We start from the raw sequence: 14,255 nt of genomic DNA, 5'->3' as shown, positions 1-14,255 counted from the left end.
TACTTTATTTTGGTTAAAATACCGTACACAATGATTTATGATAATTTCATTGAATTCTAAAATCAATATATATATTAAGATATCCTTTTTCACTATTTTATTTTTTAATTATTAATTTTATTTTTTTCTGCCTTTATACTGTTAATTTAACAGGTAATCAGATAATAACCCCATTCTGTCATTTCTGAAAAAAAAAATCTTATTGTAAATTGAGAAAAAGGATGAGAGAGCAGAACAATTAATCCCCTGGGATTAATTATCTTGCCTGCTGCAGAAAATTTAGAGGCTTATCTCTATATGTCATATGAAGATTAATGAACACCTTTGTCTGCAACTGATGTTTGTTTTGAAGTTGAGGTCAACCCTATTGATACAATGTATTTGCATTCACTGAAGGCTTGCATTTTATAAAACACCTGTTTAAATCTTTTTTAAATACACATTTAATTTAGTTTTTTTTTTTATAAGACATGAAGTTATCCCTGTTTTATGCAGATACAAGCTAGGTTACTATTTAGAGTTTTTGGACATTCAGGAATTATCTTGAAATTTTAAAAATACACTTGTTACTTATAATTTTCATTTTTTTTTTACCACCTTATATATATTGCAGTTATTTACATCAGGGTTATGCCGGGCATTTATTTTCCATCATTGTTAATATAAAGAGGATGGAATTCAAAGTTTTTTTCACTTCTCTTTATTAATTGTCATAGCGGGCCCTTCCTGGCTGGTCAGTTTTCTAGTTTTTACTGTTTTTATTATTTACAATGCTTGAGGAATGCTTTTCTAAAGATCAAATGAAATATGGGTGCCAGTCGATGAGTTTTAAGCAAAATACAGGGCTCACACTTCTTCGTCATGTAAAAAGGCTCGTGCCCTGTTTTTGTTTACATAGGTTAAATATACCAGTTAAAAATCTTTTTCAAGCTGATTTTTCTCTCTTTTTATTCATTTTAAGCATAAATAAACAATTACTAACAATTAACACATTTATTTGAGGTCGAAAACTGGAATGTTTACTTCAACATTCAAAATGTAATCAAAGGCTTTGTTTACATAGCGAAGAATTGTAAGCTCTGTAAATCGCTTATAAATCAACAAATGACAATCAAATTTTGGTTGCCTATTAAAAATGCTATACTGAAGCATTGTAAACATTAAAATCGAAAAAACAATTTTTGACCAAAATCGTGGCCATTCCCTTTTAAGACAAGCGTTTATGTATAATATTTTATCGTTGAAGTTTTAGAATAAAATTGATGTACATTTGATACTTTGGGGTGACAAAACTTTATCTTATGATGGAAATATAAAAATATTTAAAGAATTTTATACATTTATACAAAAGTGTGGAAGATTTGTCCAAGTTTTTTAAATGTAATTTTGCATAACTTTCTTATCCATCCTAATTCTAATTCTAAATTTACACAGTATAACAGCATTCAGAACCAGTTATTTGTTTCTATTTCATTAAGTGTACTATAACTATCATAAATGTTAGCTGGTATTGGATTGTATTACATGTATATATAACAGAGAGAGGACTCTCTAAGTTTTTAGAACTTGTGTCTAATACTTTTGGCATCATTTGTCAATAAAATAAGTTCAACTCAACTCAAAATTATAATAGATAAACAAATCAGTAAAGGAGGGATCTGTTACTCAATACATTACTTATATACGTAATACCATACATTGATCTTCTTTATTAACAAATATACCTCATATTTATCCAAATTACAAAACCCTGTATCAAAGTGATAATAATGTCAAAAAGAGGTGACAGAAAAAAACTGCCAGAATATCCACAGAATATTGAATTTTTTGCAATGTAAAAATGACCTCGAAAACTAAGTCATCACAAAAATTGCCGGATTTATGGTATAATGTTGAGTGACCGGTGCTCTGCACTAAATGATAATTCCCACACTTAAATAGAAAACGCGTCAAAACTCACAAATACGTGTATTCATTGCTCAAATGGATTATGTATGGATTATTGCATTTTGATAGAATGCAATATTGCAACAAGAAAGGATCATTGCTTGAACAGTGAATGAAGAGAGAGAAACCACGTTCTTTCCGTCATTTCTGAGACTGCATTCCAAATATACACTTATGTTAGATATGATAAAATTTCTTATTAACGTACTGTGGCCTGTCACGATCTTACTACAAGAGATAAGGTCAATATTATGAAATGCCGCTCTTCTGAAAAACGTGATTTTTTTGTATAAAGATTAGCTTTCTGTATTAATTTCAATGACAGCAACTTGCACAAACACGGAGCAAACATGAACTTGATGTGCATTATTCTATTGTGTGTGGTTTCAGGTAAAACTCTTTTTTAATTCTCAGACAAAATGTGGCAAATTTTTCAGTGTGTAAAGGAGGATTTGTGAACAATGTTAGACGGGCGGGAGTCTCCTGTCCTTTCTAACATATATTATTTTTTTGAAATAATATCTGCAATATGATAGTCATATTGCAGATATTATTTAAAAAATAATATATGTCAGAAAGGACACTCTGCTTTCTGTTTTGTTGCGCCACGTCTCTGTTTTCTCTATGACCAATCGTTTTTAGAGAAAAAAGTTTTGTTTTCAAATTGATGAATCTAAATACAGTCATATAATTTTTTTATTTATTTTAGTTTTTTTTTTGCGCTTGAATTACGCTTTCTTACCCACATAAGAATGTGTTTTCCTATATTCTCACAAATTCGAATGTTGATCAACGTGAACTTGTGATCTTTCGTTGTGCTACATTAAATAGCAAAAGTCTTTAGTCATTTTATTATTTATCAATAACCAATAACTCTATAAATGTTTATAATTATGCCATTTCATTCGTTGGATGTTTCATGTGAATTAGCTATTTACAATAAACTTTGTATGGAATTGAATTGATACATATACTCGCACTGTGGCTACGAGTTTTCGCAAAATGAAAAGGGCTGACGTGATTGTATATCTAAATCAAAATTGGATCAAATGCTTGTATATTCATATAAACAATAAAATGCTATCTTTGGTGATTCATTCGGGATATGAAGGTAGCGGCATTGCAGAAAAACACATAACCTGCGTTAGCGGGTTATGTAATTTTTTTCTGCAAAGATTGTTAACTTCATAACCCGCATGAATTATCAAAGAAATCATTTCATTGTTTATATTAATATCTTTCTGTAAGTTAATCAATAAAATGATTATGAAAAGTAAGTAAATTCACTAAATTACTGTTAATGTACATAAGTACGTTAGCTAACTTGAACAATCAGCCAAATCGTCTCCTGTGAGACTATGAGTCTGACACCATCATGATTGTATCGTGCAGTTCGTGATTCCTCATGCGTTTTTGTAGGTTTCGACCAATCGATAAAAAGGGTGTGTCAATTTTTAGTCCTTTCAATTTCTTGTCAGTTTCAGCCGCTGTAGATTTCTATCAATAAATTTCAGTCTGGCTGTTTCTATAGAGCTATGAATTAAATATAAGTTTCTGTAAGAATTAGAGGGAATAATACTTGGTAGATGTAAATATAAAATACTGATTCATCGATCCAAAGGGTTATTTGTCAAAGTTGTATTCATGATGACTCTCTTGATAAAACTGGACAGCCTGTTCCTGATACGGTATTCTCAGCATTTGAATAATTTCTTGACGTCATGATACTACACATAATCGAGTGTACTTGAATTTATTGACGTAAACTTATTTGAAACAAATCACATTAACAGAAATAAATAATGCTTATAAAACAATGCAATACTCAACATTACAGAACAAAGGGAATACTAGTAATTTTTACAGTGTAAAATAATTGAAATTGAATATTTATAGTAAACACGAAAAAAAATTTAGAATAGAAATCAATACTTATGAGATTTGAACAATATGAATATATATACGATGCAAATTTCAAATGAAAATTTCATAATGAACACTAAATGCAAATACATAATATTGAAAAACTTTAAAAAGTAATAAAAAGTTGAACAATATGAACGTATATACAACAGAATTAAATATGTATTTATCACGCATAAGAAAAATGTGCACTCAATTCAAATGAATTCGATATAATTCGATGGATAGCTTTATATTTTTGTCTTATAATTTTATCTAGAGAGCCAAAAAAAATCAATCAAAATGATTGAAAAATAAATTTTGTATTTTTGTTATTCAATTGGTCCAACTTCTTTAAAGAAACCCATTGTTTGGTCCGTCTACCTTTTAAGCTCAAGCAATGTAAAATTTAAAGAATTAACAGTATAAAAGTACATACAACAAAACTGGAAACTTTATTATACAAAAAAATACACTTCAGATGAAATCGATATAATTTCATAAGATAGCTTTAGAATATATATATGAAAAAATAAAATTGCACACATTAATAAGAGATAATGATAAAATTAAAAAATAATGAAAGTTTATTCGGTACAAATGGAGAAAATCAAATTTTAAAAGTTACACCTATTACTTGCTGTAAGTTACAATTACATATACACATTCTAGTCGTTTATAGTATATTTTGTCTAAAGTTTTATATGGGAGTGGCAATTATTTTGTCCTCTAATGTTACCTAGAAAGAAAAACAAAAAATAAATTCAATAGAAATGATCAAAAAAATAAAATTACTACCTTTTAAGCTCAAGCGATGTAAAATGAAAAGATAAAAAATTTCAATTAACAATATCCCAGTGATATAATATATTATGTCATATTCTGTGCTGAGTGTGTTTTTTTATTTCAATTTGGATTTTAACGAAAGTTTGATCGACAAACCGAAATAATGTAATTTTTCGTATCAACAGTATATGTAAATCCATTCCATTTTTTTTTATTCTTTCATTTATCATTTTTATATTTATTTTTATGATAATGATTGTTTTACGAGAGACACTGTGCCAATTGTAAGAAAGTATGAGATAAATTTATATCTTGATATCTAAAAATTACCCACAGGTGCCGTGATGGTGAATGGAGACACGACCTATTGCCACAGTGACAATAATTGTAGCGACTCAGATTGTGAAGATGGGTTGACCTATCGATGTGTTTTTAATAATCACAGGTCGCTCGGCACATGTCAGTGCGTAGGTAAACAAACACACACACACAAATGCACACACACACACACACACACACTACGTATTACAATATCGTAAATATTTAACCAACTCGTTTGCTCTTGTAATGCAGAAACTTTTATTTCATCATGCTTGAATTTCTTTTAAGTTAATGCAATTGACAAGTATAGTGTATGTAAATTGAATTGTTTCAGAGTGTTTTGTTAACAGTGACTGTTCCTCTTGCCATCACCACCTTCATGAATATTGTTCTGGACATCAACACACCTGTCACTGTTACGGTAATAAGACTAGTTTTATATGTTATATCCTGAATGATCGTTGATGATCGTTGATGAAAAATACCTAGTGTTGTATATTGCGAGTGTCCCTCATTCCCTCCCTTTGTCATGGTTTTTTAAAGTTTATTTACACCTCTCAACAATATCGTATATGTATTTCATTATATGTTTGATTAACTCAAAGCTCTTTGATTGGCTCATATCTAACTAGTTAAAACAGAACGTTATATTCAAGTGCAAGTGACCTCAGAGGTCAATATAACATTTGATTTTCTCTACATTGGACTAAAAATAGATCGTCCAATGAAGTATCGCGTTTCTCAATTTGTTCGGTTTTGGCTTCAAACTAAAATCTTCGCTTGAGAATAATCAATTTGATATGTCTGTATCATTTTGTCGCTTAATCATTATAATAAAATCATTATTGCTGTTTTTAATTATCAATACGATGATTTAGCTACCCTCGAAGTACAATATTCACCTCGCCTCCAGTTCGATAAATATTTTACTTATCAGGTAGGTAAATCATCGTTATTGATTTTTTTAAAAAAACCAACAATAGTTGTATAATATTTCGTATGATAATTATTTTATTTATATTATTTAACTAGATTTAGTTCTGAAAGTTTAGTTACAGGAATAATCGGACGGATGCATGTTAATAAACTGCATTGTAGAAAAGAAATAATTATTGTTTTTGGGTTACGTCACTTTTGTAGTTCTTGCTTTAAAAGAATATGAGATTACGTATACTATACATTGTTACTTGTTACCGATGTAAATCTGTAGTCAGTCAGCAAACCTAATAAGTATTTTTTTTCCGAAGACTATCAATTAAGACATTTTTTTTTAAAGCGATGATCTTCAAAAATTAATGCATAAAAGTACATGTAGCTAACATATCGTCAAATTTCAAATAGTTGGTCTCCTCAAAATTTCAAATAGTTTTGAAAATCTTCGCTGTCCCATAGTTCATATACAATATTGTGTTGCTGTTTCAAACGTTTTCTCCCTCTCCTCCAAAGAGGTATGAGATCAATTTGTAGACTTTATGCTGATGGTAGTACATTACAACAGTGTTCAAACAATATTTCTGTCATAGAAAATAATATCAATTATGATCTTTTTCTACTTAAAGAATGATCAAAACAATGGCCTCTAGAATTTAATCTACAAAAACAAAAACAAAAGTTGTATTCTTTAGTTTTAAAAATGTTGAAAATTTTCCTAATTTGTTGTTTTATAATGTGCTTTGAATTGTTCACAACACAAACATCTAGGAGCATTGTTATCTTCAAATATAATTTGGTCTTATCACATAGACATTATTGTAAAAAGACTTACAATATATTTTGTCTACTTAAAAAACTTAAATTTACTGAATCTAGAGATATTTTAGTACAAATGTATGTATCATTTATAAGACCACAACTATGTTGTTGAAGTTTGGTCTGGATGTACCCAATTTGATATTAATAAGCTTGAAAATGTTCAATTATATGCAGCAAGAATAGTTTCAGGTATTTGAGTCATAGCTTCAAGAAATTCTCTATATATTTGGAAACAGGATGGGAACCATTAATAATGAGGCGAAACCGCTTCAAATTATCTACTATGTTCAAAATTCATAATAATCGTGTTCCCTCTTGTCTAAAAGATATAACCCCTGTAAGAAGAAATGCACTTCCAACTATAATACTAAAAACCCCTCAAACTATTCTTTGCCTAGATGTAGATAAGAAGTTTTTTAACAAGTTATTTTTTCCTGACACTATTCGTTAGTGAAATAGTCTGAGTAATATTACCAGGGAAGCTACTTCATTAAGTATTTTAACAGGTCGGGTACACTACCTTATATGGATAGCATTATTTAACACGTGACAGTATTTTCGTCAAACAGATTCTCCAATCCAGTGAATGAGTTGCAATGCATGACGGTCTACAACGTGTCTACGATTCAACAGACGCACGTGGTTTTTGTCTGTTTTATTCACAATATTTAATTGCTTCCCGGAATGTTTGTACATCTTGATTTTTACTTTAGAAGGTAAAAAAGGAAAGATTACGTACCATTAACTTTGTTCCATGCTCACATTGAAAAATACTGTTGTTTTAGTTGATCAATTGTTGCTTCAAAAATGATCAGTATCAAACGACTGACAAACATACGCACACAAGTACAAACAGGTTTTGATAAGAAAAAACTGCACAGTTGTGTATTGGTGACTTTATCATTGTGCACTAGAAATAAATACAGGTAACTGTACATTTGTAACATACGTGAATAGCCACGGTAGTAGAAATGCACAAATATACAAACGCAGAAGCGCAAGCTGTGCAGCATATAGTATTTTGTCCGTGAAGCATTCTGATGAGTGTCCCTGAAGAAAATATCAACGCGCATTCTAATAATGTTGCTTTAAATATGGGATATCATGTGAAAAAACGGTACTCGCTGCTTCTAATTCTATAGGACGTACCTCTCTTTTGAACAGTGACAATGGGGTATTTAAATAGGTTGATATAAGTCCTCATATGCAATATTTTTTAAATGTGAGCATAGAAATCGAAGTTCAGACATAACTGTCCATATTAATTTCATAAATTCTGAAAAATCATTCATAATGAGTTTCCAAAGGACAATTCAAAATGGTATATATTTTCAATACGCTTTGTATACCATGAAACTTGTAGTAGCCCACAATGCCTTGCAACTCATTCACCTGATTGGTTTGTCGATAAAAGTAAACAGATGGCTAATTCAGTATGCAAATTTATGCCGACGTCACAAAATATAGTGGTCTCGACCTGTTTAAAGAAAACGTTAACACTAAAGAACGATTATACAAAGCCTCCTAAGTATTTCTCTTTTGGCTAAAGATTTTAAAATATCATTCATATGAAACTAAGGCATAAATTGATAATTGTGTTTTCAAATATGATCTTTAGCGATGTAACATAATAGTCAACCCAATGCAATGTGTTAATGTGGAAGTTTAGAAGCTGCACATTACTTGTTCTTCGGTTGTAAAAAAAATATTATAAAGACAATCATTATGTATAATATGTTATCATTTTTAACTTTTTGAATATAATTAATGTACATTTTATACTTTGGGGCGACAAAACTTTATATCATGAAGAAAATTATATAAAACTATTTAAAGAAGTCCATACATTTATACAAAAGTATGGAAAATTTATCTATGTTTTTAAATTATTTGCATAACTTTCTTATCCACCCAAATTCTAATTCTAGATTTGCACAGTATTACAGCTTTTATAACTAATGATTTATTTGTATTTCAGTAAGTGCACTATAAATGTTCTAAATCTTAAAGGCATAGTATGGCATTGAAATTGTAATATTTTATGTACATGGAGAGGACTCTTTAAGTTTTTGGAACTTGTGTTCAATCCTTTTGGCATAAGTCAAAAGAATATATTCAACTCAGAGGTATGATCAAGTCTCGACGCTGCTATTTTATTCTGCTCCAGACAAACAATGTGACATCAATTTATAGTGCAGATAACTCTAATTCAAAAGTAACTTCAAAGGGCAATTACTCCAAATATTTCAAGAACTTACAGAACGCGGTTTTTGTATTAAGGATGAATTCTTTTCTGGTTTTCGAATTGTCAAACGTAAATTTGATTAATTGTTCATTAAATCAAGATGAAAGAAAATTAAAATAGTATATTTTTCCTTCTTTTATACTATCATACAACTTGGCATAGAAAAAGTAATCAATGCTGACTATATTTTTTGCGTAATATTCGCATAGGAAAAAATCACATGTTTCGCAATTTAGAATTGCTGCAGATTAATGAGTCTTTTTTAGTATTTTAAAAACAATAACATTAATGTTCGATTTTTTTACTAATGTCAACTAATATAATGATACTTTGTTTGTTTCAGAAGATGTTTTTAAAATTTGATTCGCCTATCAAATTACATTTTATAAGCTTTTAAAAGCGCCCATTCTATAAATTAATTTTTTATGGAAAAAATCACTATTATCAGTTTTTCTCTCTTATTAAATGGTCAATATATAAGCTTTTCGGTCAATTTATATCTTTATATAAAGTCTTCATAATACATAAAAATCAGAAATTTTTTATTATTGGAGGCATAAACAATTATCAAAATTTTCTACAAAATTTAAGAAAATTAGAGGAAATGCGAGCAAAGTAATATCAATTTTGGTTTCAATGTTTATTCCAATTTAAAAGTATAAGCTGACAGAAATTCTGATATTCTATCATTTCTTTAAAGAATCTTCAAATCTTAAACAAATGTCTACAGAATTACAAAGAGCTACACTTATTTTTATGATCCTTTATGTTGAGGAAAAAGGTAGTGACCTTGACCTGACCTTTATGCGAAAACAAAATGTCAAATTTGATTAAACTGATAGACTCATTTGGTAATATGATCCGTTTGACTGTGTCAAAATTTCATTAATTTCTTTTTATAAGAAGTATGTTTGATAACGAGAAGACTCCTTTCTTAAATATTAAAAAATAAGAGAGGAATTGGCGAAGCGTTGGCCCTATTGCCGAATATTATTTCTCTACAGGCGGACATAGAGATATATCCGGCAGTCACGTTCCTTGTTAAAACCAATGAAAGTTTGATATTTCAGTCCGAGGGAAAACAATATCTTTTAACAAATTACCCATCCAATTTGCCTTAAACTTCGCCATATGGTACTTTGGTCAATCAATAACATTTAGTACAGAAAAAAATCAAATAACCTTACTTTTAAAATTGATCATTTTTCTATTTCTTTATTCAGAGCTCTTTTTTTAATGAGATTAAAATGGTGTAAAAATCACCACGACCATCGAGCCCTTTTAAAGGATAGTACATATATATATATATATATATATATATATATATATATATATATATATATATATATATATATATATATATATATATATATATATGAAGAGTAATATCTGTTTCAGAATGTACCCGTGACAGTCACTGTCAGAGCTGTCCTGAAGGGCAGACGGGTAAATGCCATCGAAATCGCTACGACCACAGATTGCACTGCCATTGTGAAGGTAGGGGGTCTGTTAATTTAAACAAACTTACAATAATATGATGCGCAATACATAGACGTGTACGTGAAAATAACCTGGACTATTCATTTTTAAATTGATTACATGCCATTTGAAATAAAACTCATCTTATGTATATTTTCTTTACAATGTTTGTTACAATTATATGAATGACATGTAAATAACTTTTTTCAATGAACAAGAGATGTTTGTGAAACACTTATGCCCCCCTCCCTGGGAAACATCCACAAAGAAAATGAACGTAAACTGCAAATATTAGGAATTTTTTTAAGTCCAAGCGCCATAACTCTGTCGAAAATGGCTCGATCGTACCCAATATCGAACTTGACCTAGATATTATCATGATAAACCTGTATACCAAATTTCATTTCAATATGTTCATGCTCTGCGAAGAAAATGAGTGGAAACTGCAAATATCTGGAATTTTTTAAGTCCAAGGGCCGTAACTCTGTCGAAAATGGCTCGATTGTACCCAATATCAAACTTGACCTAGATATTAGCATGATAAACCTATATACTAAATTTTATTTCAATATGTTCTTGCTCTTGCTAAAATGAACGGAAACTGCAAATAACTGGAATTTTTCTACGTCCAAGGGCCATAACTCTGTCGAAAATGGCTCGATCATACCCAATATCGAACTTGACCTAGATATTATCATAATAAACCTGTATACCAAATTTCAACATGTTCATCCTCTGTTAAGAAAATGAATGGAAACTGTTGGTGGACCGACCGACCTACCAACAGACCGACAGACAGCAGCAAAGCAATATGCCCTCCCTTCTTCGAAGGAGGGCATAATAATAAAGTATTGACGATGTTCTTGGTATTTCTAAATAACTATATTGTGTTGTCAATGTTATTTCAGAATTCAACAAAATAAAGATTTTATTTAATATGTAAATAAAGTGTGTTAACTGATATAAAGTCAAGTAAATTTGTGAATGAAAATAAAAAATAACAATGGACCATCAGTGTAATTTTGAAAATTTTTATATTCTTTTAAGCCTCTCCAACAACAACAACTACTACTACTTCTACTACTACTACTACTACTACTACTACAACTACCCAACAGCCACTGGTAAAACTAGAATGCAGCCACCAGAAGATCAGCGTCATCGAGTCCATCGCAGAGAATATACACGTAGAGGACAGCAGGGCGGAGCCCTGTCCCGTTACAACCAAACACCAGACGTCCGAGGCCTTCGTCATCAACAAGTGTAACTCGACGGCAAGAAGTTCTTGGTCAAAAGGCGAACAGGTTAGTACCTTTAATGTTATAAATTATTTATTTTAAAAATTTAATATTAAATATTAAACAATAATGTCGGTATATGTCGATTAATAAATGGTTGGTATTGAGTAAGTTTGTTTTTCCATCACGTGACTGTAATATAAACAAGAAGCCAATAGTCACATGAGTAACATATACCCCATACACAAACTTGTAGAGGAATTTCACATATGCATTTGATAAGGTTTCATTCTGGAGTAGAAAAAATCATAAATAATGAATTTGTAATGACGACCAGCTCCCTGCCTGAAATCTTTAAAAAAGAACTATGAAACCTATAATTCTAGCGAAAAACTTAAAGATCTGGTCTACAAAATCATGAATTCAGTTTTCCTTTCAGGTGTGTAGGTGTAAAGAAGATAATTTTTAAACATTTTATGCATTAACACCAATACTAAAATAAAACCTATACTCCAGGGGATATGAAATTAAAAATTTTAGTAGAGAACTTCCTGGCAAACATAATTATGAAGTCAGTTTTTCATACAAATGTGTGAGAATAGAGAAGCAGATTTTTAAACATAATATGCATTAATACCATATTGCCACATTGCGCCCCCCCCCCCTCCTGAACCCCTGACCCAGGGGCCATGAATTTCACAGTTTTGGTAGAGAAGTTAGTGGACATTTTAACCATGTATTCAGTTTTTGGTCCACATGTGTGGGATTTTTTAAGATTTAATACATTTTACTATATGGCCATATTCGTATTCATATTTGGTAGAGGGCTTAAATTCATGGTCATTATAATCATGCATTTAGTTTTTAACAAATACATATGGGAGTAGAGAAGAAGATTTTCTAAGATTTAATACATTTTACTATATGGCCATATTCGCCCCACCCGAGAGCCTGAACCCCTGACCCAGGGGCCATGAAATTCACAATTTTGCTTGAGGGCTTCATGAACATTATAACCATGCAACTAGTTTTTCCCTCACATGTGTGGGAGTAGAAAAGAAAAGCTTTAAAAATGTGTTTTTTTCTTCCATATTTGGCCCCACCTGTGGTGCCCTGGGGGTGGTAGAGCTATGAATTCCCCAACTTAGATTCCCCGTACCATAGATATGCCTCACACCAAAAATGGTAACAATTGGCCTCGTAGTTTTTAAGAAGAAGTTAAAAATGTAAAATTGTTAACGCACTACGGATGACGCACGACGATGGACGAAAACAGATAGCAATAGGTCAGCTGAGTTTACTCAGGTGAGCTAAAAAGTAAATTTCAGCGTTTGTTCAAGCGAAACTTTAAAAGTATTATGCTCCAATTTTCATTAAAAATGGGGAGCATATACTATAACGTTCATTAAAGAAATTTCTTTATACCATGAATGATTTTCTGAAGGGCAACATTTCCCCCGCCACAATTTGAATTAAACATATAAAACAGTATACACTAGGTACATGTAATTTAAAATTGCGATATATTTACTGATGACTTGATTTGATCATTGTTTATCGTATATTGTGTTGATCTTCCTAAAGATTCTAGATGTTGTTGCAGGTCAAGATGGAGTGCTCAAAAAATACAATTTCGCCATACACACCCATTTCTACCTTCTTCGTTAATGGTGACAACATGGCGGCTTTCTTCATTGGTTGCACGGCAACTGCTGATGGCGAAAACACTGGTCTTACAGTACGTTCAACTAATAAAACTTTAATTTTACTTTTAAAAAAAGTGCAAATATTACGGAATAAGTGCAAAACCTGTGTCTATATTTCATAACATATGAGCCTTTATAAAGTATCAATATTGACTGTTCATTTAATTATGCAAATCGCAATTCATATTGCTTCTATTGAAGAAAGAATAAGAATCGGGTATCTTGAGGACGACTGTGACATGTTTTTTTTTTTTACCACAAACATATTTAAAAATTTCGAATACCCATTATAGTAATTGTGTAATGTGTATATGAATGTACATATTTCTGTTGGGACACAATGTCAACAACCATTTCAGTTTATCAATATAGTGTTAATGCAAGTTATTGCAAGTTATAAAAAAAAACAATGTATTTATGTTTCTGTCAGAAAGATCTTCACTCAAGCTTCATTAAAAATTGATATATAATTGTCTTAATTTTTTGTACATTTACATAAAAACTAAATTATTGCATAACATTGTGTCTTCATATAATTTATACCTTTATAATTATTTTTTTTTATTACAGATAGCGGTACAAACTTGCCTTTATTCTCCAATGGTCATGCAATTGAATGAAACAACTACTCCAAAGATGTCAGATTTTTATACTATACTACTGTAATATTAATGCCAAGTCAGCTACAATGACATTAAATGGCTTCTTTGTATATTTTCATTCAAGCCTTTACACGCTCCAAGAGTTTTTAAGGTTTACCTTGTGTGTTCAGCATATTTATAACACTTAGATAGAATAAAATTCCTCATGCATTCGCATCGTCCTTTGTTCAATAATATGTACAATAGTTTTCCATTTGTTTAAGTAGGATTTACCGGG

At 30.5% G+C, this 14,255-nt stretch overlaps 1 protein-coding gene across 1 annotated transcript; it reads left to right on the top strand.

Annotated features, from left to right (window-relative positions):
• The first annotated feature begins 2,180 nt into the window (after nt 1-2,180).
• Nucleotides 2,181-14,188, top strand: LOC105322821 (uncharacterized). Its single transcript, XM_034446907.2, has 7 exons — nt 2,181-2,337; nt 4,972-5,106; nt 5,291-5,377; nt 10,352-10,450; nt 11,480-11,736; nt 13,274-13,408; nt 13,947-14,188. The coding sequence occupies exons 1-7, from the start codon at nt 2,298-2,300 to the stop codon at nt 14,040-14,042; spliced, it is 849 nt and encodes a 282-aa protein (XP_034302798.2). The 5' UTR covers nt 2,181-2,297; the 3' UTR covers nt 14,043-14,188.
• The last annotated feature ends 67 nt before the right edge of the window (nt 14,189-14,255 follow it).

The sequence above is a fragment of the Magallana gigas genome, chromosome 2 (genome assembly GCF_963853765.1).
Source record: "Magallana gigas chromosome 2, xbMagGiga1.1, whole genome shotgun sequence".
Lineage (NCBI taxonomy): Eukaryota > Metazoa > Mollusca > Bivalvia > Ostreida > Ostreidae > Magallana > Magallana gigas.
The sequence above is the reverse complement of the archived record's forward strand: the minus strand, read 5'-3'. Positions and strand labels throughout refer to the sequence as shown.

Bases quoted from the DNA above. Each gene is read 5' to 3' on its own strand.
- LOC105322821 (XM_034446907.2), top strand. From the start codon at position 2,298: ATGAACTTGATGTGCATTATTCTATTGTGTGTGGTTTCAG. The intron at 10,451-11,479 runs GTAGGGGGTCTG...TATTCTTTTAAG, and splicing joins ATTGCACTGCCATTGTGAAG to CCTCTCCAACAACAACAACT. The intron at 11,737-13,273 runs GTTAGTACCTTT...ATGTTGTTGCAG, and splicing joins CTTGGTCAAAAGGCGAACAG to GTCAAGATGGAGTGCTCAAA.